Raw genomic sequence first — 24,689 nt, 5'->3', positions numbered from 1 at the left:
GAAACAGCAGGTGCTACAGTTATTCCAAATGAAAAGTTCACCATGACCTAGCAGTAGAAGAGGAACCCAAACAAGTACCCTCTGCTTCTGTTAATCTTTGCTCTAACCTCAAGTGTAGAACATCTCAGGTATGTACTTTGTTTTACATAACTAAGAATGCATCACTAAACAAATTTATTTTGCGACTTTTAAGAATTTATTTTCTGAGTGCATCTCATGAAGTTCACATATGCATCTAGCCTATTCTAATACAACCTTACTATTACAGTCCTCAAGACCTCATTTGGGATAAAGAAATTGCTGGTACAAAAGCCTTGGTCAACCTCAAGTTATAGCAAGGATTACTAACAGAAAAAAGGTATTCAAGCAAGACACTGCAAACCATATTTTATTAGTAGAGGATTTTGGGGAAAGATGTAGGCAGTCTGAATAGAAGTGTCTGTTAAAAACTGCTACAGATACGATACCCAATAGCAAGCATACATGTTTTCTCCTTCTGGAATGGGCATAATAGAGTTCATTTCCACACTATGTATTTTCAAGAAAAATTTTTCAGTATCAGATATTTTCATACAGAAAAATTCTGTCAAAGCTGCTGAAAGGGGAAAGGAGCACAAGTGAAGTATGACAAATAAATGGGATATTGCTTGAATAAAAGGCAGTTCTAGCACTGGACCAAGTTATCATATGGCTTTTTGCCAATATACCTTGGTCTTGAAATGCAAGAATCATAGAATCATTTAGCTTGGAAAAGACCTTTAAGATCATTGAGTCCAACTGTTAACCTAACACTGCCAATGCCACCACTAAACCATGTCCCTAAGCACCACATCTACACATCTTTTAAATACCTCCAGGGATGGTGACTCAACCTCTTCCCTGGGCAGCCTGTTCCAATGTTTGACAGCCCTTTTGGTGAAGAAATTTTTCCTAATATCCAATCTAAACCTCCCCTGGTAAAACCTGAGGCCATTTCCTCTTGTCCTATTGCTTCTTACTTAGGAGAAGAAACCAACATCTACATCACTACAACCTCCTTTCAGGTAGTTGTTGAGAGTGATAAGGTCTCCCCTGAGCCTCCTTTTCTGCAGGCTAAACAACTCCAGTTCCCTCAGCTGCTCCTCATAAGCCTTGTTCTCTAATGAACTGCCTCAAATTCTGTACTTTACTTAAGTCTCCAGCAGTATTATGAGACACAAATAAACATGCAAAGAACAAAACCTTCTTCTCTATTTTTTTTTTATAATCCAATTAACTAGAATTTCTAAATGCACTGACATTCACATCCCATAGACCTCAGCTTTTCCTTTTCTGTAACATAAAGAACATGGATAAGCTGTCAGGGCATCATGTTTCAGATCCCGACCCTGCTATATATAAACCATAAATTAACATTATGTGAGCAAATCAGCTGAACTTTTAGTCAGGATAAATATTTAGCAGCATAGCACCAGGGCAAAACTGAGGCATCAGTACAAATTTTCTGTAAACTACGATAAAGACTACTGACTACAGAGAGCTAGTGTTGAATAGTGTTGAACTCTCTTGAATATAAGGAGACATACTGAACACTAAGCAGTTTCTCTCACTGTTTACTATTAAAAGAATCTTTGCCTTTTCATAAAGGCCAAAAAAAAGAAAAAAAGGTGGAGAATTAGAGACTGAAGTGCTGCAGCCAGATATTTTTTTACTGGTTGGTTGCCCCATTAGTGATTTTTTAACATATATTCCTAAAAATATATTAGCTCACCATAAACTATGGAAGTGTTTAAACACCTAGAGTAGATAGTGCTCTTTGAATCCTGTATATTGTCCCCTAAAACAGATTTTGATAGCTGGATGACTTAGATACCAAGATTTAAAAAACTGCCACAGGGATGTGATAGGGTTTAGAAATATCTCAATCTCAGTATATAAGACTAGGTTTCTAAAATTCTCTTCAGAATATGCCTTAAGTGATCCTATAGAACTTTTATTGTCCAGTAACTCCACTTTAGCTTTTAGGAGTAAATCATCCTCCCCACCATTCTCTCCCCAGGCAACTTCATGACTGAACGTTCATCAAAACAGCTAGGATCAAATGTCAAATTATAGTGTGTTAACAAAAACAACAAGGAAAGCCTCAAACTTCCTGTAAAACACAAAGGAAAGATGTAAATGCTAAAAACATTATTAAACAGTTCAAGAATCAAGTAATACACTATCGTCAAAGGAATGGGTATTCCTATGTTCTCCCAAAGCTGGACTTTTTGGATATTGGCTGAGGGCAGTCTCGATCATCCCAGTCAACATTATGAGGAGCAACTGGCAGTCTTAAGGGTTTAGCTGTAGATAAGTTATCACCACTGCAGGACAGCCAGTTTCTCTTCCCTCCTTCCTTTGACTATTTCAGTCAATAACGATAGAATTTTTTGTCACACTTATTTACACCACTGAGTAAAACCTTAATGATAGCCAAGACTTCAGTGCAGTAAGCACTGTATAAATATGGCAGGAAGGAGATGAGGAAGAAACAACTGTTAAGCAGAAGCTTGGGTCACAAAGTCCTTTTTCACTGCCCATTTCCTGAATGTACTTTTTTTAAACTATTAGCTAAAATTTTAAAGGTAAAGTTCATCACATACGTTACTTTGATTACTACAGCAGTGTAACTCAACAGCAAAGACAGAATTTTGAGCTTTGGACAAAGCTTACTGCAATACCATACTGGAGAACTCAGCATCTGGCAAAATTATATTACCAATTTTTTTTGAAGAACATAACCCAACATATACAGTGTAAACAAATCAGAAGACACTTGGCAAAAGTTTGATTTCCATTGATTTCCAAAGTATATTAGCAACAGAGTTTTGGGGTTTTATGGGAAGTTTTTTGTTTGTTTTTTGTTTGGTTTTTTTTGTTTTTTTTTTTTTAATTATTATTATTTGGCTGTTGATTTGGGGGATTTTGTTTGAGTTTAGGGGTTTTGTTCTTTGGGGTTTTTTAGGTTTTCTGTAGAATTTGTTAGATTTTTTTTTTTTCAGCAATTCTAAAGAATTCTTTAATATCACATGCATGCAAAGGACACAGATGTGCCTGAAACTTGGAAGTCAGTATGCTTGGCATCCCATCATGTTTTTGAAACCTTTCTGGAGTCCTTCAGGAGAAAAATGTAGGGGTATGAGAACTGAGATTAATAAAACAAGCAGCACTAAAAGATTCCAGGTTTTTTGAATATAAAATCATCTAGATCATTATCAACGAGAAGGAAGACACTTCATTTTTTTTTTTAGACAGCATAGTAAGAGAATTTTGTAAAAATCTTAAGTTTTTTTTATAAAGTAAGTTAAGAAAACATTACATAATTGTTAACAGTACTAGACTGGCCTAAGTATCCCAAATAAAGAATGCCTCCCAAAAGTGTTCAGTGAGAAAACGCACACTGAATATTGAGATACTTATCAAATTTGAGAGGTGGATGACAATCTTAATCTATTATTTGGGAAAGGTGTGCTACAACTATCTATGTAAATAGCATTAAGTATTATCTATACAGTGTCCACACCTGTGTAAGAGTGCAAAGAGGAGGAAGAACACTGTCTTTCACCTAACAGCAACTATATTCATCTAATGTCCTTGGTCTGCACCATCAGTTCTCCTGGAAATGCAGGTGGGGCGAACAAAGAATTAGGAAGGACGCAAAAAAATCAACCCCATTTGTGTATGCTGGCAAATAACAGGCAGAACACACCATTGGGCTCATGGCACAATCCTCAGGACAGTGTAGCTAGATCAAGTGGAAGCAGCAGAAGCCTGCACAGGCAGAAAAGGAAGCACCAGAAGTCCTGTACAGTACTTTCCATGATGTGAATTCAGACACATTGCCTAATGCATTTATGATGGTCCTCCACCGTTGGAAAAGCATTTCTGTTCCTATCCACCATGTCTATCACATTCTGTGTTTTCATTAAGAGGAAAAGCAGTAACTAATAGCAGCACTGATGCAAAGGCTTTGTCACAGTGATGATCAGAGTATGTTAACCTGCCAACACCTGTAAAGTGTTAGCTGTTACAAGAAGCATCCATTTCAAAAACAGTGATAAAAGCACAGCTCAGTACACAAATGGGATCACAATTTTTCTGTTCTTTGGGTAGTCTTCAAATTTCTCAAGGTACCATCTGAAAGACATAGATAGAAATCTGATGAGTATTGAGTCCTCAAAATGCTGTCAGGGACATTAAGTAATTGTTCAAAGTGTTCAATTTAATCCATATATTTCCTGGCTACAAACCAAAAAAATGCCTTTAGAACCCCTTCTGGATAGAAAACTGCCATTTACCACACTCATCCTAATGACATCTAATTACCAACTACAACAAAACAAAGTTACTGCTTCCAGCAATGGGAAACCAAACCAACAGATGTGGCAAGAGCAGCCAGGGAGGGAAGAGCCTGTTGTTGTGCAATTATGTTGTTATGCATCTTGAGTGTTTGCATTTTAGAAATAGAGAAGGAAAAAAAAAATCAAAAGCATTCAAGGGGATAACATATCAAACTGTATAATGACTTCATGAGGAAGCAAGGGATACTTCACATACTGGAATGCCAGTCCTGTTCTGGATAGAAACATCTTCAGTTCCAGTCAGGATTTGAACAATCAAACTAAATGTGACAGACATTACGCTAGCCTTACTGTTAATCCACCTCAAAGACCATGACTATTTTCAAATCCAGACAATTTCAAAAGAATAAATCCATAGCACTACCAAATGTTGTTATTTGTCTGGTCACCTTATGTAACACACACATTTACTCCCATTTTCAAATATTTATTCTTCTGCTTCTCTAAAATAAAATTTTAAAAAAGAATTAACTTCATCTGGGCTCCTTAAAGGTGCAGGTATTCATATTAACAATAGCTAACTGCAAGATCAAAGCTGAAATAAGCAGAGAACAAAACACGCAATGCATAACCTGCAGCTGTGGAATACCAGCATTACACTATTTATCCTTTTCAGTCATTTATTCTAAGTTTTTCAAACTAAACAGACTACACCAAAATATTTCTTCACTTAAATGTATTTTCTACTTTTTTTTCTGTACCTCTCTTCCATTTTTATGCATTTTTCCTTTAGTGCAAATGATTTCCTTTAATAATGTTTAGCTTTACATAATGCTTTGTAAGTCAAGAGCTCTGAAAGAACGCTGTTAAGGCTTAAGATCGACAGAAACCAACCATGAAATTTGAGCCTGAAGAATATAATATAAAGGAGAGGCTGAGGAACCTTTCATTGCTTAGTCTGGTGAGGAAGAGACAAAGGGGCCCTGTTATTGCTGTCTACAGGTACTAGAAGGGGAGTTATTTAAGACAATGGAGCAAAATTATGAATGAAATGCAAACTCTTGCAGCTGGAATGCAATGGCCCCATGCAAAAGTGCAGGCCAGAGTCTGAGTGGCTAGATAGCAGCTCTGCACGTAAGTACTCCACAGGTCCTGAGAGAACTGGTGAATGAAGTAGCTAACCCACTATCCACCATATTTGAGAAGTCACGGCAGTCCAGCAACATTCCCACTGACTAGAAAAGGCGTAACACAACCCCCATTTTTAAAAAGGGAAATAAAGAGGACCCAGGGAACTACAAGCCAGTCAGTCTTATCTCTGTGCCTGGCAAGATCATGGAGCAGACCCTCCTGGAAAATATGCTAGGGCGCATGGAAAATAAGGAGGTGATTTGTGACAGCCAGCATGGCTTCACTGAGGGCAAATCATGCCTGACAACTTGGTGGCTTTCTACAACAGGGTTACAGCATCAGTGGATAAGAGAAGAGAAACTGACATCATCTACCTGGACTTGTGCAAGGCATCTGACACTGTCTCACATGACATCCTTGTCTCTAAATTGGAGAGACATGGATTTGATGAATGGACCACTTGGTGGATAAGTAATTGGCTGGACGGTCACACTCAAAGAGTTGTGGTCAACAGCTTGATGTCCAAGTAGGGAGCAGTGACGAGTAGCGTTCCTCAGGGGTCGGTGTTGGGACCAGTGCTGTTTAACATTTTTGTTGGTGGCATGGACAGTGGGATTGAGTGCACCCTCAGCAAGTTGGCCGATGACACCAAGTTGTGTGGTGGGGTCAACATGCTGAAGGGAAGGGATGCCATCCAGAGGGACCTTGACAGGCTTGAGAGGTGGGCCCGTGCAAACCTCATGAAGTTCCACAAGGCCGAGTGCAATCCTGCACATGGGTCAAGGCAATCCCAAGCACAAATACAGGCTGGGCGATGAGTGGATTGAGAGCAGCCCTGAGAAGGACTTGGGGGTATTAGAGGAGGAAGAACTGACTATGAGCTGACAATGTGCACTCACAGCCCAGAAAGCCAATCGTAGCCTGGGCTGCACTAAAAGAAGTGTGGCCAGCAGGTCAAGGGAGGTGATTCTTCCCCTCTACTCTGCTCTTGTGAGACCCCACCTAGAGTACTGTGTCCAGCTCTGGGGCTCCCAAGATAAGAAGGACATGGACTTGCTCGAATGGGTCCAGAGGAGGCCACAAAGATGATCAGGGGCTGGAGCACCTTCCTTATGAGGACAGGCTGAGAGAGTTGGGGTTGTTCAGCCTAGAGAAGAGAAGGCCCCTTACAGCGGCCTTCCAGTACTTAAAGGGGGCCTACAGGAAAGATGGGAAGGTAGATTTAGATTAGATCTAAGGAAGAAATTCTTTCCTATGAGGGTGGTGAAACAGTGGAACAGGTTTCCCAGAGAAGTTGTGGATGTCCCCTCCCTGTAAGTGTTCAAGGCCAGGTTGGACAGGGCTTTGAGCAACCTGCTCTAGTGGAAGGTGTCCCTGCCCGTGACAGAGGAGTTGGAACTAGATGATCTTTAAGGTCCCTTCCAACTCAAACCATTCCATGATTCTATGACGTGGACATCCTGGTGGACAAGTTGAACATGTCAGTAATGGATCCCAGCAATCATGAAGGCTAACGGCATATTGGCCTTCTTTAACAAGTATAGAGCCACCAAGTCAAGGGAAGTGCTTATTATTCTCCACTGTTCAGCAGCTGAGAGCCTGTATCTGCCAAACCTCCAGTTTTTGGCTTCTGGTGCAATAGAGATGTCCACCAACTGGTGAGTAATCCAGCAGATGGTCATTAAGGTAACTGCAGAGCTGGAACATGTAAGAGGAGAGGTTGAGGGAACTAGCCTTGTTTAACCTGGAAGAGAAGTTAAGAGGCACATCTAATTGCAGTCTTCCACTACCTACAGCAATATTAGAGGGAAGGCAGAGCATACCTTTCCTGGAGGCGCACAGCAAGTGGACAAGTGGCAGGGGATAGAAGTTGCAACATGGAAAATTCCAACTGGACATAAGGAAAAAACCCTCTTCCCCATAAGAATAAGAAAAACGCTGTTCCAGTGCTTTGCCAGAGATATGCTGAAGCCTCCACCCTTGGAGACACTCAGAACTCAACTGGATGAGGCCCTGGGCAACTGGCTATAGCCTTGTGGTTAGCCCTGGTTGGAGCAGGTCACACCAGATGACTGGACAGGACAACCTTCAGATGCTCCTTCTCAAACTAAGATATTCTGCAACTCTGCTTACTAATAGCAGGTGGTAAAATAAGGAGAGATGGTCACAGGCAACAGGCTTGGAAGGTTCAGGTTGGATAGCAGGAAAAACTTGTTCACTGGGAGGGTAATACACACATGGAACACCCTACAAACAACGTGCTGGAAAACCTCCATTTCTGGAGGTTTTCAAGACTCCACATAGCCATGGCTGCCCTGATAGACTGTTAGCAATGGCATTTTTTTCAGCCTATTTTCTCCATAAATTCATGTTTATTTCCTCTTATGCCACTAAGTTTCAGCATAAGAACCAAAGCAGGAAGCCAAAAATAACCGAAATAAGATTAAGGTGTTCAAATCCTTTTAAACATGCTATTCTTTAAAGGGAATCCTTTCAAGAAACAATTCTTGTCAAACTACAATCCTTCTGTTAGCAGGAAAGCCACATTATGAATATAGTACATTAGTAGTCAGATTCTTTAATTACAGAGCCGAGACTTTATTAAATATCATCTACCAGAACTGTTCATATTGTCTATACACTTGATTATAGACAATATGATATAGACTTGACTCTAAAGTGTGCTTGTTACAGAAGACGTTAGAGTGATTTTCAAAATTTTAACATTATAGAAACAAGTTTGCGTCACAAAGGAAAGTATAGTATATGACCAATTATGACAATTTTCCCAAACTCGTCTATAATCTTTAGAGATCCAGAATTAACTATGTTCATTTAAACATTATTTTGACCACCTCATTGTACATTGTGTGTGTTTATGATCAGTACTATCCCGTTGAAATTCTGCAGTGCTTAATACTACTCAGAGTAGTCTCTATCATATTCTCCACTGCAGTAGCAGAGTCTTTTACAAGACTTGCTCTGCAACATCCTTATGGGATGAGGCATAATTTTTTAAATGGAAATGAAGTGTGGCATAGAGACAACAGAAATTATAAGACACAAACACTTACTGGTGGTGTTGCTTTGCCCTTGAACCCAAGATGAAAAGTGTACACAATGCAAATGCAAGGCTTTCAATGGTGCAGCAGGCAAGGGCAAAACCAAACCATTCCAAGATCTCTCCAAAAAAGTTGGCTCCACTGACGTACTCAAACATTCCTCCTAAAAGCAGGACAGAGTTATTTTAAAAGCACCTTAATCAAGATCTCCAATGCTATCTTTTACTGTAAGTCAAATAAGAGCTATATCACGAATGTCTCTATATAATTTTTAAAGGCAGCGGAGGCAGTGTTTTTCAGTTCAAGTTGTAATATGAAGGGTCCTTCAGACCTCATGCTAAGACAGACCTTCTCCACCTCTGTTTTTCCTCTTTAAATCATGCAAGAAAAGCAGATTTACCAGTATCAGAAGTGAGTTCATGCCTCTGTAAATAATTACTTAACAATGATATCAAACTGGCTTTTTGATCATAAATTAAACCTTTTTTAAAATATGTGAAAATAGAAAATATGCTCCCCTTTAAGAGTCTCAGAAAATACTCATAGGGTTAGTTAGCATACAATGTTTAATTTCCTTAAGTACTTTAGAAATTAACTTAATTATGAACAATATTATTATTATGAATTAAAGTTCCATATTTATACTCTGGCTTAAAATGTGTTGCCCTTTTGTTCCCAATTCCCTCTCAGGTCAAGTGCTTCAGCCCTGACACTCAGTGAAAGAAGTAATTGGCCATCTGCATTAAATGTGTTTTACAGCCAATTATGCATAAACAATCACTACTCACCTGCTGGGAATTTTATAAAATAAGAACTTTCACCCTAATTCCAAAGTTAGTGTACAAATTGATAACATCTCAGTATGTGCTTTACCAGTGGGACTAAACAAACAAGTACTTGCCAACTGTAATAAAGGACATGTTTTGACCTTGCTTTAATTACTTCGCTTTTGTGACAAAAGAGAAGCAGAATTCTAGCACTTAAACTGGATAAGCAATATCAAACAGAGCAACTCCTCCTGATCATGCAGCAAATAACATCTTATTTTCTTCAGAACTTTTTTGTACACTGAGTATAGTACAGTATGTTCATATTCATTTTTCACATGGGCACTTGGATTTACATTTATTAAAATTTTAAAGTTACCTTCTTGGTGAAAAATAACAGTCTACTGCCTTATATACCTAGTTCTTCGTTTTATTTTAAAAAATCTCACTAAAAACCAGGAGAGAAACAACTAAAGGAAAAACTTAGAGAAACAGCAGAATTCAGAGGCAACTATTATTTTTCTGCTCTCACAGAGTGTAAAATACCTGGAAGAGTCTAATGTTTCCAAAAGTGTCAATAAACCTTAACACTTCAATAGGCTCCATAAGAAGTCCTTTTTTATTTCCCATTTTCCCATGAAGGCCAGCATTTATAATGCCTAACTTCCTTTGGATTTCTGTCCTCTTTTCCCTGTGTCTCCCCTACTGCAGTAGTTGTTGCTCTCCAGTTACCTAAGATCTCTCCCTCTTCATATGTGGGACAACATAAGATGGACCAGTCACAGTTGCTGAGTACTTTCTGCCTTCCCCTCCTGCCCCCACACTGGGATGATAATTTAGGTGGTCTTTCTTTATGATTCTCATAAAAGTTGGAGAATGCTATGTTACATTTTTACCACTTTTTAAAGTGGTACAGCCAAAGTTGGTTAAGAAATTCAAAGACTTGCACAAGGCATGCAATATCATGAAACAGATCCCTTGGAATATTTGGCTTAAGATGACAAAAATAGAATGTTTCCCACACTATGAAATCACTTCCTGAGGTAGAGAATAAACTTCTATTTCCAGTTTCCTCTTGTATCATAAATTATTATCTCCCCTAAAATACACTAGCTTTAGAAGGTCATCTTTACGCAGAATCATTTTAGGTTGGAAGGACCTCTTGAGATCATCTAGTCCAACCCCCTCTGGCTCAAGCAGGGTCAGCTAGAGCAGGTTGCCCAGGACCATATCTAGTCCAGTTTTGAGTACCTCTACAAATGGAGACTCCACAACCTCTCTGAGCAACCTGTTCCAGTGTTTGATCGCCCTCACAGCAAAAAATGTGTTCAGATATAATTTCATGTGTTTGAATTTTGTGCCCAGTGCCTCTGGGCTCCCTCTTCTTTGTTCCCTCCCATCACGTACCGATAAGATCTCCCTAAGCATTCCCTGCTCCAGGTTGAACAGTCCCAGCTCTCTCCACTTCTCCTCATACAAGATGCTTCTTTTGCTATATGAATTTCTGTAACATTTTTACTCACCTCTCGGTATCTTGTAACCAGTTTCCCCTGGTTTTCTCAGATTTCTGAGAATATGATCAGAATGAATATTGACTGCCATGCCAATCAACCATCCTATAAAACCTGAAGAGAAATAGTTAAAATACTGTCTTTAATATACTGAGCCAAAGCGCTTGTTCAGAAAAGAAACTGCAGTCGTATATCACATATTATCTCAAAGCAGTAGCAACGTAAGCAGTATAAACAATTCTGGTGACATCCTGCACAATCCCAGTTCCACACTGAGCTCTTCAGTCAGCACAGCTCACAGCAATCAACAGGTCTCTACGCAGGAATAGTACTGTAAGTATAAAATTTATTCTTATGTTGCTAGACTTACATAAATGTATGCATGCACATATATACAGATGTAATGTGTATATTTCCCTCACTTCCACATAGAAAACCAAATACACTAAAATTTTAAGCACTGTAAGAAACAGCCATTCTCATTCCTGCCAGAGGGACACATCTTTCTTTTTTTTTTTTTTTTTTTTTGACTGACAGTATATCCGAGTTTCCACTGCAGACTTCTGTGCAATAAAAGTGTGCTGGGTTTGTGTGGTGGAGGTTTTTGGTAGCAGGGAAGGGGGCTACTGCAGGGGCCCCCCTGTGAGAAGATTCTTGAAAGTTCCCCCAGCTCCAAGTCGGACCCACCTCTGGCCAAGGCCAAGCCAATTAGCAACAGTGGCTGTGCCTCTGAGACAATGTATTTAAGAAGGGGACCCTGGGAAGGGGTTGGGACTTTGAGGATGAGTTACAAGAAGGACACCTATGAGAACACCGAGGTCAGTGGAAGGAAAGTGGATGAAGGGGAGGAGGTGCTGCAGAGCAGAGCTCCCCCTGTAACCTGTGGTGACAGCAGGGCCAGCCCCCTGCCACCCATGGAGGTCACCAGAGGAGCAGATTCGCCTGTGGCCTGTGGAGGACCCCAGGGATTCCGTGGGAAGAAGCAGCCCCCATTGTTGTAGTTCTGCACTGGGAGGACTGCAACACGTGGAGGTGACCCACGGCAGGGCATCTCGAGCAGAATGCATCCATGGGGAGAACTCACAGTGGAGAGAGTTTGTGGAGGACTGTCTGCTGTGAGAGGGACGCCACATGGAGCGGGGGAAGAATGCAGAAGAGTGCTTCCCCCCACCTTGGAGGGAGAAGCGGCGGACTGACTGCACCTCCCATCCCCTGCCCTGCTGGGGAGAGGAGGTAGAGATATCGGGAACAAAACTGAGCACAGGGAAGAAGGGAGGGGTGGGGGGAGGTGTCTTTAAGATATGGTAATGCTTCTCACTGTCCCATTCTGTCTCTTAAATGTCATTATCATTAGTGTTTTGAATGAAAGTGACATTCTTTTTTATTCTTCCCCTAATAAGCCTGCCTTTTGCCTATGACAGTTAATGGGTGAGCAACCCCTCCCTATCCTTATCTCCATTCCTCAGCCTTTTGTTTCATTTTTTTCTCCTTCCCAGCGCTGTGGGGGAAGGGGTAAGTGAACGATTACATGGTGCTCAGTTGCCCTCTGGGCTCAAGCCATGACAAAAAGGAATAATAAAATTGTGAAGGAATTCATACATCATTTACTTGTGTCATTCAGCAAAACAGTTTAACCATTTATACAAGGCTTTCATACAAACTGAGATTACTGCCACATTCTGCATCCTTATGTCTTGTTGCCATAACTGCATGGGATAAATCAAAGGGCATTTAGGACTGAAATTCAGTATTTTCACCCTTCCATGTTGTCTTTGGCTACATGTTATGAATGTTAATTTCTTTTGAAGGCAGCATTCTTTGTAACTAGGAGCAGACAAGGTTCAGGTTTTGAAGGTAGATCCATTGTATTGTTTTGAATCCACCTCCAAAGTTACTGATTTTTATTTAAATTTCCAAGAAAATGCCAGTGATGTGCTTCTAGAATAAAGTCACTTCACACAACAGATAAAGAAAGCTTTGCCTTTTTGCACCATAACTTGAGTCCTTCAGATGGTTCTCTTTCAATACAGAGAAACACAGTAGTATGACCATCTCAGCAAAGACACTAAATGGATATCAAGATGAATAAGGCCACATTGCAAGACTAGTAGGTTGTCAGAGCATACTTTACCAAGACTTAAGCTACATTTCAAAGCAAAGCTACAGTGTAAATGGACCTTGCTATAAGCAGACCTTGCCTCTCAAACAAGCTGTTAGATAGGCAGCTTTCTTCTCTCAAACCCTTGTGGGCTGCATTTACCTAAAGGACCTAGCTGTCTGCTTCCACATGGATTAGGAGGAAATGACTGCTCTGCAGAGAAATTGAGGTTTCTGTGCAAAAGCTCTCTCCTTATTTACAGAATCACAGAATCATCTAGGTTGGAAAGGACCTTGAAGATCATCTAGTCCAACCGTTAACCTAGCACTGACAGTTCCCAACTACACCATATCCCTAAGCGCCACATAAACAGCTACATTACCTACATAAACAATGTTGTTTGATTAGCTTGTTACGATCTTCTTACATTACAAAACTAGTAGCAGAATTTAGTCTTGTGAACAAGCATGTTTCTTAATCTTTTGTTCATACAGCACACTGCAGCAAGTGTCCATTAGCAATCAAGGTATGTAGATGCCATATGTTAAATGTCTTTTGTAGTAAAATTTTCCCATAATCCTTTCAACTACATATTCAATGTAATTACATCATCATGAGATAGATTAGATAAGTGTAATGAAGAATTTACAGACCAAGTCATATAATGACAACATTCAAAAACACAGGGTGAATAATTCAAATGCTGTTGAATTCTACTTCTAAGAAAACAAGTAATTTTAACTTTTTTCCTTCAAAACAGATCTCTATCCAATCTCTGTCAGAGAATACTGAATCCCCACTGCATCCAGCAACAAGAAGTTTGTTTCTCTTACCATTAGTAATTAATTATGTATCACTTTGCTAGTTGCCAGAGAAGATTGAGACTACCTTAGCAAACAAGGCATGTTATTCCTACAACTAAGTCATTTTCTCTATCCATACAATAATTTGAAAGGAAATTTCTTAACAAGCACACAGATTCATTCTACTTAAACAATATTTATACTAATTTACTTCAGTTTCAGCATGAGGAAAAATCTATATTGGAAGTTAGAATTTTAGTATTCTTTCCAGAACTGATACTTTCTCAGGGGAGGAAATTAGAGACCCTTTGATTTCTCTGAAATGCCACTGTACTTTTGGAGAATGTTACCTGCGTATTCTGTATTGGTATCTGTTTGTAAATTAGTATATAAACTACTAGGAACTTTTCAGATAATGCAAAAAGACTGGAGCTTGCTTTAAGAGTGACCGATTACTATAGATCAGTTTGATTCTGTGCATTTTAATCCCTCCTACTTGAAAACCACCAAATGTCAGAAGGAAACAATCAAATCTCTCTTCATGGACAAGCTGCCAATTAATGTAGGCTATTTTCACAGCACCCTGCCTCAATCTGAAGATCCACCTTCCCCTGAAGTACTGCACAACCACATTCCCTGTGCCCATACTCTGGGCATTGTACTTCACTGTCCTCATCCTCAGATCCTCACCATTGCCGAATCCTAGGACTGCACTCTACAGAGCCAAGAGCTGATTATATACCATGATCTGCATGACTTGGCTTTCACCACGTAGACAGGAAGGGAGCTACAGTGTACTCCAGCAGATTCTCAGAACCACAGGATACACCACACAACACAGACGACCTCACGAGACTATTAAACTCAAGAGGCTTTTTTCCTTCATCAGGATAAATCTGGAGATTAATGCCTGGGTTCCTACTAGGAGAACACTTGCCCAAGAACGACAGTAACTAGGTCTATATTACCAAATATCTAGTGCAACAGAAGAGCATGTGTGCATTGTTGCACCAGTGCCCTCTTCACCCTCATCCATATAGAATCTCACACAAAAAGACCTTCTGCAGGCTCTTTCAGAGTGACAGTATGGTAACTGCTGTCTGGTTTACCTCCCCACTCTGGGTTTCAACAATATGCAGTGCAAGATGCTGTATAGAAACAGGAGGAGGCCAGTTGCTACAGTTGTGCTGAAAGTGCCTAGTAGACACATCAGGTGAACCAGTGCCTCATCTTTGATTGTATGGTTAGTCATTCCAAGAAGGCACAAGATCATCTGGAACATCCAGATGCCTGTAGATATTAGGAGAGATACAGAATAACCCACACCCTTTGGTCATGAGACCACATCCGGATACGGACAATGCCCATGATCTCTTCATGTCTGTTCTGTGTAGAGACCTGAGGTGGCATGTACGCTTGGTTGCCTGACTGCCAGATAAAAAGCCTCACGCAACAGACTACGTGCTGATGTTCTGTCACCTGCACCTTCTGAGTCACAGGTACTGCTCTGCTTCACAGAGCTGCTGCAAAGAAAAGTGTCCTGATGCACAGAAGGGTTAGCCATCAGCATTAGAAGAAAGTAGTTGAATGGGGATTTAAAGGAGTAAGAAAAGACATTTGGCATACTGCAAAGGGTTTGACAAAGCTAAAGCAAGCAAAGGAAGAAAGGAGTTTCCAACTAGAAGTGCAGACATTAGGAAAGAACACAAGGGTGAATCACACAGGTGCATACGCCCCTCTTCGTAGCATTCACCACTTCAGGGTATCATGGGTAGTCTTGGTAAGTTCACAAGTTTTTTACTGGCACATGTGTAAGGTACATGCTGAAAGATTATGAAGCTGTTCCCCCACTGGTTGCAAGCTCATGGTTTTATCGAGTGTTGTACTGCATTTGAAGCAGAGCATTTCTATTTCCTCTGAAAAGAGATGAATCCACTGCTCTGAACTAAACTAACACACAGTCCAGAAAAACTATGAGGGAACCACATCAGAACTGTACTGATGCTCCAAATCAATTGCTTGTATAGATATAAACTATTGCTTTCCCAGAACTAACTCCTAAACATCTGAAAACACAGTCAGTTTGTATACTAAGCCTCCACAGACAGAACACATCAGTTGTTTAAAACTTCTGATCACTTCTCCAAATTTCTGTCTTCACTGCAAATTTATCTCATTTCAGCTTCCAACTACTCAACCTTGTTTGGCTGCTACTTGCAGACGATCTCCCATTTCTCTTCCACATGTTACTTCATACAGATTGAAAAAATATCTCGTTAGCCCTCGGCAAATATGATTTCTTGCTATTGTTATTTTCTAATCTTCTACTCCATTTTTTCCAGTCATTTTAAACTGAGGCTTAGACACAGCCAGATGCTTTTGAAGAACTAGAACATGGCTCCTGATTCATCGCTTACAGCACTGTATCGAGATATCTTTTGATTAAGGTGCTAAACTAGGAAACAAAGCCTCCATTGCATCAGAGTCTTCAACAGTTTTGATCAATGGATCTTTTAATCAGGTTTTTTGCTGGATCCAAGTTTAAGGAGACTAGGATTAAAAAGTACCAAGAGAATTCCAAGTATATCCAAGTGCCTAGCGCCCACTGAAGTCATTCCCTTGTACCTCGATTTCTCCATTTTTAAAGCACAAACAGTACTATCTCCTAATCTTGGCAAGAGATTTCTATTTCAATTTAAATTTCTTCAACCTTATAGTCATGACAGAATTTAGCACAGTAGTGTTCTATTGTCATCTGCAATAACACTGTAATAAAAAGAAAAAACTTCTTATTCTTGCTGTAAAAGGCTTGAGAAAGCTGGGAGAAACACTAACTTGCTCTGGCTCCAGAATAACAAGAATGGTACTGGCTCAGATCAAGGATCCACACAGCACAGTATTCTGCCTTTGACTGACAAATGGAAAGAGGGAGTGCCTCAAGCCACCTCCACACTGAGCGGGAAGAGTGAGCTTCTAACCAGGGCAGAGGGGACTCAGAGTGGGTGGCGAGTAGAGTGACAACGCCCAATACCCCTCACATACAGGAACATCCCCCAGGGAGCTCGTCAGAAGGGTGTGACATGTCAGAAGGGTGTAGCGTGTGAGAAATTTGCACGGCAGTTCATGCAGGTAAGGCGTGTAAACAGGGCATAGCCCCTCTCCTGGCTCTAGAGCTTATCTTAGCTAGTAGTCATCTCATCGTCCTCCACGAGCAGACTGAGCTATGGTCTCCACTCAGGTCAAAACCACTACCATAAGGAACATGGTGACCCAGACAGAGCTGCCACGCAAACATGCAGAGGTCCAGGTCCCTGGCTGCAAGGAGTGTCTGAGCCTGTCAATCCTGTCGGAGGGCAGCAGTGACAACAGCTGTGTGCGCTGCGATCAGCTGGATGACCTGCTCAGCCTGGTGGCTGAGCTGAAAGAAGAGGTTGAAAGATTAAGAAGTATTAGGGAGTGAGAAAGGGAAATTGATTGGTGGAGTAGCAGCTTAGCACCCCTGAAGCAAATGGAGGCTCCAAAAGAGGCAGGTGATCCCTCACCCTCTTGCTACCAGGCAGAAGGAGCGGACCTAAGAGATGGGGGAGACTGGAAACAGGTCCCTGCTCAGGGAGGTAAGAAAATCCCCTCCCGACCTCCTTCATCTTCCTTGGTGCCCCTTCTCAACAGGTATGAGGCCCTGGAACTTATCAATGAAGCAGAGAAGGATGAAGAAAATGAGTCAAATAAGGAGGAAGATGAAGGTCGATCAAGGCTGGGTCACCCTAGACCATGTATTAAAACCAATTCTAAAAAGAACCCCAGAAGGGTCATTGTAGTGGGTGACTCCATTCTGAGGGTGTCGAAGGCCCAATATACAGGCCAGACCTGCTTCATAGGGAAGTCTGCTGCCTTCCTGGGGCTTGGGTAAAGGATCTCACTATAAAACTCCCCACTCTAGTGAGACCTCTCTTGGTTTTTCAGGTGGGTAGTGATGATATTACCAGGAGAAGTCCAAAATCAGTGAAGAGAAATTTCAGGGCCTTGGGGAAACTGGTTAAGGGGTCGGGGGCACAAATTGTTTTCTCCTCCATCCCTTGAGTTGCAGGGATGGATGAGGAAGATTACAGGAGAAGACAACAGATGAACTTGTGGCTCTGAGACTGGTGTTACCGGCAGGGCTTTGGATTTTTCAGTCACAGGTTAGTATACAGGACACCAGACCTTTTGGCATCAGGTGGGATGCACTTGTCCCAGAGGGAGAAAAGGATCTTGGGGCAGGAGTTAGCTGGGCTCATTGACAGAGCTTTAAACTAGATTTGAAGGGGGAAGGGGACAAAACTGGAACTCCCAGACATAAGCCACAGGGTAGATTACCACAGTTTGTGGGATGGTGTGCCAGCGACGACCCTCATCCTGCCATCTCAGTGGAGGCAAGGGATGGAGACATGAAGCGCAACAAAGATGCAAGGGATATGGATGGATCAGTAACTGTGGTAACACCTGTGAAAGCTCAGGCTGGAATTAGGACCTCTAAATGTAAAAAGGTGCTGGGGACATCAGCCCACCTGAAGAGCATCTATACCAATACACACAGCATGGGTAACAAACAGGAGGAGCTTGAAGCCATGATGAACATGAAAACTATGATGTAGCTGCTATTACAGAAACATGGTGGGATGTCTCCCATGACTGGAGTGCGGCAATTGATTGCTACAAGCTCTTTAGAAAGGATAGACAAGGAAGGAGAGGCGGTGGGATGGCACTGTATGTTAGGGACTGTTATGATTGCTTCAAGCACAAGTGTAGTGAAGACGGGGTGGATTGTCTTTGCGTTAGAATCAGGGAGAAGGCCAACAGGGCAGATGTTGTAGCAGGAGTCTACTATAGGCCACCCACCCAGGACAGAGAGGTGGATGAAGTATTCTATAGGCACTTCAGAGAAATCTCATGATCGCTTGCCCTTGTTCTTGTGGGAGGCTTGCCCTTGTTCTTGTGGGAGACTTTAACTTCCCAGACATCTGCTGGAAATACAACCCAGCAGAGCAGGACCAGTCCCAGAGATTCCTGGAATGTGTGGCAGATAACTTCCTGACACAGCTGGTGAGTGAACCGACCAGAGAAGGTGCCCTGCTGGATCTCCTCTCTGTGAAGAGAGAAGGACTGGTGGATGATGTGGTGGTTGGAGGCCATCTAGGGCACAACAATCATGAAATAATAGACTTCTCTATTCTTAGAGAGACCAGGAGAGGGGGCAGCAGAACTGACATCCTGGACTTCCCAAGGGCTGACTTTGTCTTGTTTAGGTAACTGCTTGACAGGATCCCTTGGGAGACGGTCCTGAAGGGTATAGGGGTCCAGGAAGGCTGGGCACTCTTTAAGAAGGAAGTGTTAATGGCTCAGGAACAGGCAGTCCCCAGGTGCTGTAAGAGAAGCCGGCGACAGAGAAGACCACCCTGGCTGAACAGGGAGCTTTGGCTGCAACTCAGGGAGAAAAGGAGAGTTTACAGCTTTTGGAAGAAGGTGCTAGAGAGTCACAATGATTACAAAGATGCTGTGAGGCTATGCAGGGCAGAAATGAGGAGGTCTAAAACCCAGCTAGAAATTAATCTGACTTCAGCAGTCAAAGAAAACAAGAAATGTTTCTATAAGTACTTCAACAGAAAAAAAAAGACCTCCATGCCCTGCTAGACGCAGGAGGAAACATGGTAACAAGTGATGAGGAAAAGGCTGAGGTGCTTAATGCCTTCTTTTCCTCAGTCTTTAATAACAAGACTAGTTGTACTGAGGGAATCCAGCCTCCTCAGACAGAAGACAGACTGGGAGAACAACCCCACCACAATCCAGGAGGAGACAGTCAGTGACCTACTGCATCACATAGACATACACAAGTCGATGGGATACACCCAAGGGTGCTGAAGGAGCTGGCTGGGGTGCTCGCCAAGCCGCTTTCCATCATTTACCAGCAGGTCCTGACAGATTGGAAATTGGCCAATGTGTGTAAGAAAGGTCAGAAGGATGATCCGGGAAATTACAGGCCTGTCAGCTTGACTTCCATGCCCGGGAAGCTGATGAAGCAGATCATCCAGAGTACCACCATACAACACGTGCGGGACAACCAGATGATCAGGCCCAGTCAGCATGGGTTTATGAAAGGCAGGTCCTGCTTAACAAACCTGATCCCCTTCTACGACAGGGCGACCTGCTTATTGGATGAGGGAAAGGTTGTGGATGTTGTTTACCTTGACTTTAGTAAGACCTTTGACACCGTTTCCCACATCATTCTCCTGGTGAAACTGTGTGCTCGTGGCTTGGATGGGCACACGCGTTGCTGGGTAAAAAAATGGCTGGATGGCTGGCCCCGAGGAGTCGTGGTGAACAGAGTTAAATCCAGTTGGCAGCCGGTCACGAGTGGTGTCCCCCAGGGCTTGGTTTTGGGGCCACTCCTGTTTAACATCTTTATTGATGATCTAGACAAGGGGATCGAGTGCACCCTCAGTAAGTTTGCAGATGACACCAAGTTGGGTGGGAGTGTTGATCTGCTCAAGGGTAGGGAGGCTCTGCAGAGAGACCTGGACAGGCTGGAGCGATGGGCTAAGGCCAACTGTAGGAGCTTCAATAAGGCCAAATGCCGGGTTCTACACTTCAGCCACAACAACCCCCAGCAGCGCTACAGGCTTGGGGAGGAGTGGCTGGAGAGCTGCCAGTCAGAGAGGGACCTGAGGGTGTTGATTGACAGCCAGCTGAACATGAGCCAGCAGTGTGCCCAGGTGGCCAAGAAGGCCAATGGCATCCTGGCCTGTATCAGAAATAGCATGGCCAGCAGGGACAGGGAAGTGATCTTGCCCCTGTACTTGGCACTGGTGAGGTCGCACCTTGATTTCTGTGTTCAGTTTTGGGCCCCTCACTACAAAAAGGACATTGAATTACTTGAGCATGTCCAGAGAAGGGCAACAAAGCTGGTGAAGGGTCTGGAGCACATGTGGTACGAGGAGCGGCTGAGGGAACTGGGGTTGTTTAGTCTGGAGAAGAGGAGGCTGAGGGGAGACCTCATCGCCCTCTACAACGACCTGAATGGAGCTTGCAGAGAGCTGGGGATGAGTCTCTTTAACCAAGTAACAAGTGATAGGACAAGAGGTAATGGCCTCAAGTTGCACCAAGAAAGGTTTAGAGTGGATATTAGGAAGCATTTCTTTACAGAAGGGGTTGTTAGGCATTGGAATGGGCTGCCCAGGGAGGTGGTGGAGTCCCCATCCCTGGAGGTGTTTAAGAGTCACACTGACATAGCGCTTAGGGATATGGTGTAGTTGGGATCTGTCAGTGCTAGGTTAATGGTTGGACTAGATGATCTTCAAGGTCTCTTCCAAAATAGATGATTGTGACAAGGTAAAATATTCTCGTTTATCTTCAGATCAAAAAGATCCTTCTATAAAGATTTCCTTGGAAAATTATGCTATGATTTTGACAGTAGGCAAAAGTAGATGCTCAGGAAACAAAAAACAGTGCAAAGACAATAAATACTTTGTCACTAAATAACTTACCTTTTAATCATATGCATGGCTTCAAGTATAAAAGTAACCTCACTTCCTGGTAGGGGCGAACGATCAACTCCTCCACCCCTCTCCTTGTCAGCCAGTTTTGTTCTTTGACAAAGCCCACTCCCATTAAGAGGGTGGGTGGGTTGCTGCATGTGTGTGCATGCATGTGTAAATATCCTATCACCAAGGACTTCTGGCATTAGAAGCGTTATCTCAGTATTTAGCGGCTACCCTTACTGGAGTTTTAGTCCATGAACTTGTTCACTTCTGTTTGATTGCATACAAACCTTATATACCTACGACATCAAGAAAAGAGGGATTTCAGTTTAATCTACATAATTATGTAAAAAATCTGCTTTGTTTGTTCTAGAACTGTATGCTGCTGCTTCCATTTAAGGCCTCAAGTTCCTATATTAAAAAAAACACATGACCATACATGATCCGTATTTACTTTGGTGTTAAAGAATAAAGATGACAGTCAGCTCATCTAGCACTGACACTGTGGGAAGAGGTGTCAGTTCACAGTTCTAAAATAAAAGAGGTTAAAAGGCTTCCAGCTACAACAAACAAGAGAATTAACTACAAGAGAAGTTGTAAAATGGGACTGAAGACACTATAAAATTATAATAAAAAAATAAAAAGCTGTGAAGACAAAGGAAAACTACACCTAATGGTCTCAGAATGTGTTTTAACTCACCTGTAATGAAACATGGCTCTTTTAACCAGCCTGAAGGGTATTTTGCATAGTTGCTTAAGCTTCGGCCTTGCAAGTATCCATTGTAAACACAGAATAGAAGCGCTAGCACAAAAGTGAAAAATGGAGTTGGTTTTCCTTCCCGGATCAGAAGAGGAAATATGAGTGCCCTATAGCCAACAAGGAAAGAAAAATTGCTGCATTAAACAGAAAAGAATCTTCTGATGTTCAAAACTGTAATCTATAGTCTGTATTATCCTGCTTTTCAAAATCTCAGCAGAGTCTTTGATCCTAGTTCAGAAAGATAGTTACTCTTGCTTTAACAACTAAATGTTAATTTTGTTGCCTAATTGGAATTACAAGATCAGCACTCAAAGAAATTTTGAACTTTGGATCCAAGTCAATTACTTTGACCATAGCAGTAAAGGCAACTTATGTTAAGCACATAGTATTTTTATTCTCATTTGTTCCCAAGCTTTCTGAAATGAGCCAGGTCTCACAATCCCTACACCAGATCCACCAGCACTTCCAGAGGGAAAGCCAACTCCCTTGAAATTAACCTGAGCTCAGTTTCCTCCTTGCCCTGAAAGCCCCTTGACAATCTTGGTCTACCCTATGTCACCTGTTAAAGACATGACAAATCCACAACTGCCCAAACAAGCTCCAAACAAGAACAGGTGAATGTTTTTGTGCTCTGCCCCCTGTCACTAGCCAACTCCCAATCACTTACCAATTCAATTATAATCTATAATAATTTAGGAGAAGGATTACTGAAGCCTGAGCAACCTCCACATGTTTTCCAGCTACCCAAGGACTACTGCTTCAGAGGAGCCTTTCCAGAGGAAGCAAAAGCATAACAACTTTCAAGAAAGCATGACAAATTCATTAATACGATTATTTCAAGTCCACTACATTAGAACAAACAGAATTGGCTAACAGACATCCCTTCCAGTCTACATTCACCTACAGAACAGTCCCTCAGTCCGGCAATAGCAATAAGCAACTGGAAAAAAGTAACTGCACTACAGCTCAGCTTTCTGTACAAACCTTCGCTTTGTGTTTCTTAGCTTTTCCCAAATATCGAGGATGAGTTAATATCCCATGCCAAAGCTAATCTCTTTACTCTTAAGAATGCAAAAAGAGGAAGTAAAGACACACTCCTGGATTTGCAAAGCCAGTCAGCCACTAGCCCAACCATACGCTGCATTCTTCTTGATCGTGGGGATGTGGAATACTTTTGATCAAAAGCAACAGTGCCTTGCAATAAGCACTGGGAAACAACCGCGTATCAGCCACACACTCAGCTTAAAACTAGCCTAACAAATCTATTTCTGCTGGTTGCAAAATTACTTGTGGAGCATTGTCAGTAATTATTGTTAATGACTTGAGGGGAACAGCAAAAATTTTACCCAAGCTCCAGCTAAGCTGCCTTCTCCCGAGCAGTTTTATAAAATACTCAAGTACTGTTGACTACATGGCAACACCAGGCACTCAGCCTCAGCTTTGCCAGTGCTTTAATGCGCCCCTGAATACCCTGAATTGGAAGGGATCCAGAGGAATCATCAAGTCAAACTCCTGAAATGAACACTGTGTTGAAAGACATAATTGGAAATTAGCTACTGTTTCACAGTATTAAAGTGATATCAAGGACCCAGAGTTGAACTCTCCCTGCTGGAACACCACGCCCTTAAGACTCCCTGATGAAGTCATTGCTTAAACAGGGATCACCACAATAGCTACAGCTATAGGGTACAGACGATGCTGCAGGCTGAGAGCACGGAACACCCCCTTTCCATGCCATCTCTGCAAGGCGCCGTAGCATGCCACTGCACACCACGCAGCAGCAAAACAAACGCCGCAAGCACCGCACTGCCACGATTACTTCCCCATTTGGTGTAAAAACATTGAACGCCTTCACATAAAGAAGCAGAAGAGGCTTTCGTGATTATTATATTAAATAATCAGCATTAATTAACAGCAGAATTTGCTCTCTGCAGTCGGAAAACAGTTCGTCGGGCGTTTAGCTCCAGACTGACCCCGAACCCACCTCTCCCGCCGCCAGCCGCACCCCGCCTCCCGGGGGGAGCACCCGAAGGGGAGGGGGGGAGGAGATGAGCCCCAGCCGAGCGCCCCGGCGCAGGCGCCCCCCGCCCGGGCCGAAGAGCCGCACCTGTGCGCGTAGTGCACGACGAAGCAGCCCAGCAGCAGGCGGTTGGGCCAGGCGGCGGCGACCGCCCCGCCGCAGGCGGCGAGCCCCAGCGGGACGAAGAGGGAGGGCAGCTCCTGCAGGGCCCAGGCGGGGCGGGCGGGCAGCAGCCAGCCGAAGCGCCGCGAGGAGTACCGGCCGTAGGGCATGGGGACGAAGCAGAGCAGCAGGGCGGCGGCGGCACCCAGCGCCACCAGCCCGTACGAGAGGAACCCCAGCAGTCGCTGCTCCTCCGGGCCCGACACCCGCCGCCAGAACCCGCACACGCCGCCGCCGATCTCCGTCCCCATCCCCATCGCAGACAGGCGCTGCCGCGCGCCCCGGCGCCTCCATTCATCGCCCGGCCGGAGGTACGCCCCCCCCCCGCCGCCGCCGCCGCTGCCGACCAATCGGCGCCGGGGGCGTGGCCTGCGCCGCCCCCTCCCTCCGCCGCGGGCACGGGAGGCGCTTCTGCACGGACGTGTTGCGTGAGCCGTTGCGACGCGTCGCCGGCTGGAAGGAAGGAAGGCGGGGAGGCCGGAAGGCAGGAGCGGCGGGGGAGGGCTCGCGCATGCGCGCCGTGCCGCGAGCACGAGGTG

The 24,689-nt window shown here is 43.1% G+C and overlaps 1 protein-coding gene across 1 annotated transcript; it reads right to left on the bottom strand.

The window, feature by feature from the left end:
- Positions 1-370: 370 nt before the first annotated feature.
- Positions 371-24,446, bottom strand: SRD5A1 (steroid 5 alpha-reductase 1). Its single transcript, XM_074825628.1, has 5 exons — positions 24,076-24,446; positions 21,909-22,075; positions 10,806-10,907; positions 8,528-8,678; positions 371-4,158 (listed from the first exon to the last, which is right to left on the bottom strand). The coding sequence occupies exons 1-5, from the start codon at positions 24,405-24,407 to the stop codon at positions 4,092-4,094; spliced, it is 819 nt and encodes a 272-aa protein (XP_074681729.1). The 5' UTR covers positions 24,408-24,446; the 3' UTR covers positions 371-4,091.
- Between the last annotated feature and the right edge of the window lie 243 nt (positions 24,447-24,689).

This window comes from Strix aluco, chromosome 1, assembly GCF_031877795.1.
Source record: "Strix aluco isolate bStrAlu1 chromosome 1, bStrAlu1.hap1, whole genome shotgun sequence".
Lineage (NCBI taxonomy): Eukaryota > Metazoa > Chordata > Aves > Strigiformes > Strigidae > Strix > Strix aluco.
Note: the sequence above shows the minus strand (reverse complement) of the source record. Positions and strands in the feature narration are given on the sequence as shown.

Excerpts from the sequence above, each read along its gene's own strand:
- SRD5A1 (XM_074825628.1), bottom strand. The coding sequence starts at position 24,407 with ATGGGGATGGGGACGGAGATCGGCGGCGGCGTGTGCGGGTTCTGGCGG. Across the intron at positions 8,679-10,805 it reads TGGTTACAAGATACCGAGAG|GAGGAATGTTTGAGTACGTC; the intron begins GTGAGTAAAAAT and ends TCCTGCTTTTAG. Across the intron at positions 4,159-8,527 it reads AGGGCAAAGCAACACCACCA|ATGGTACCTTGAGAAATTTG; the intron begins GTAAGTGTTTGT and ends TATGTCTTTCAG.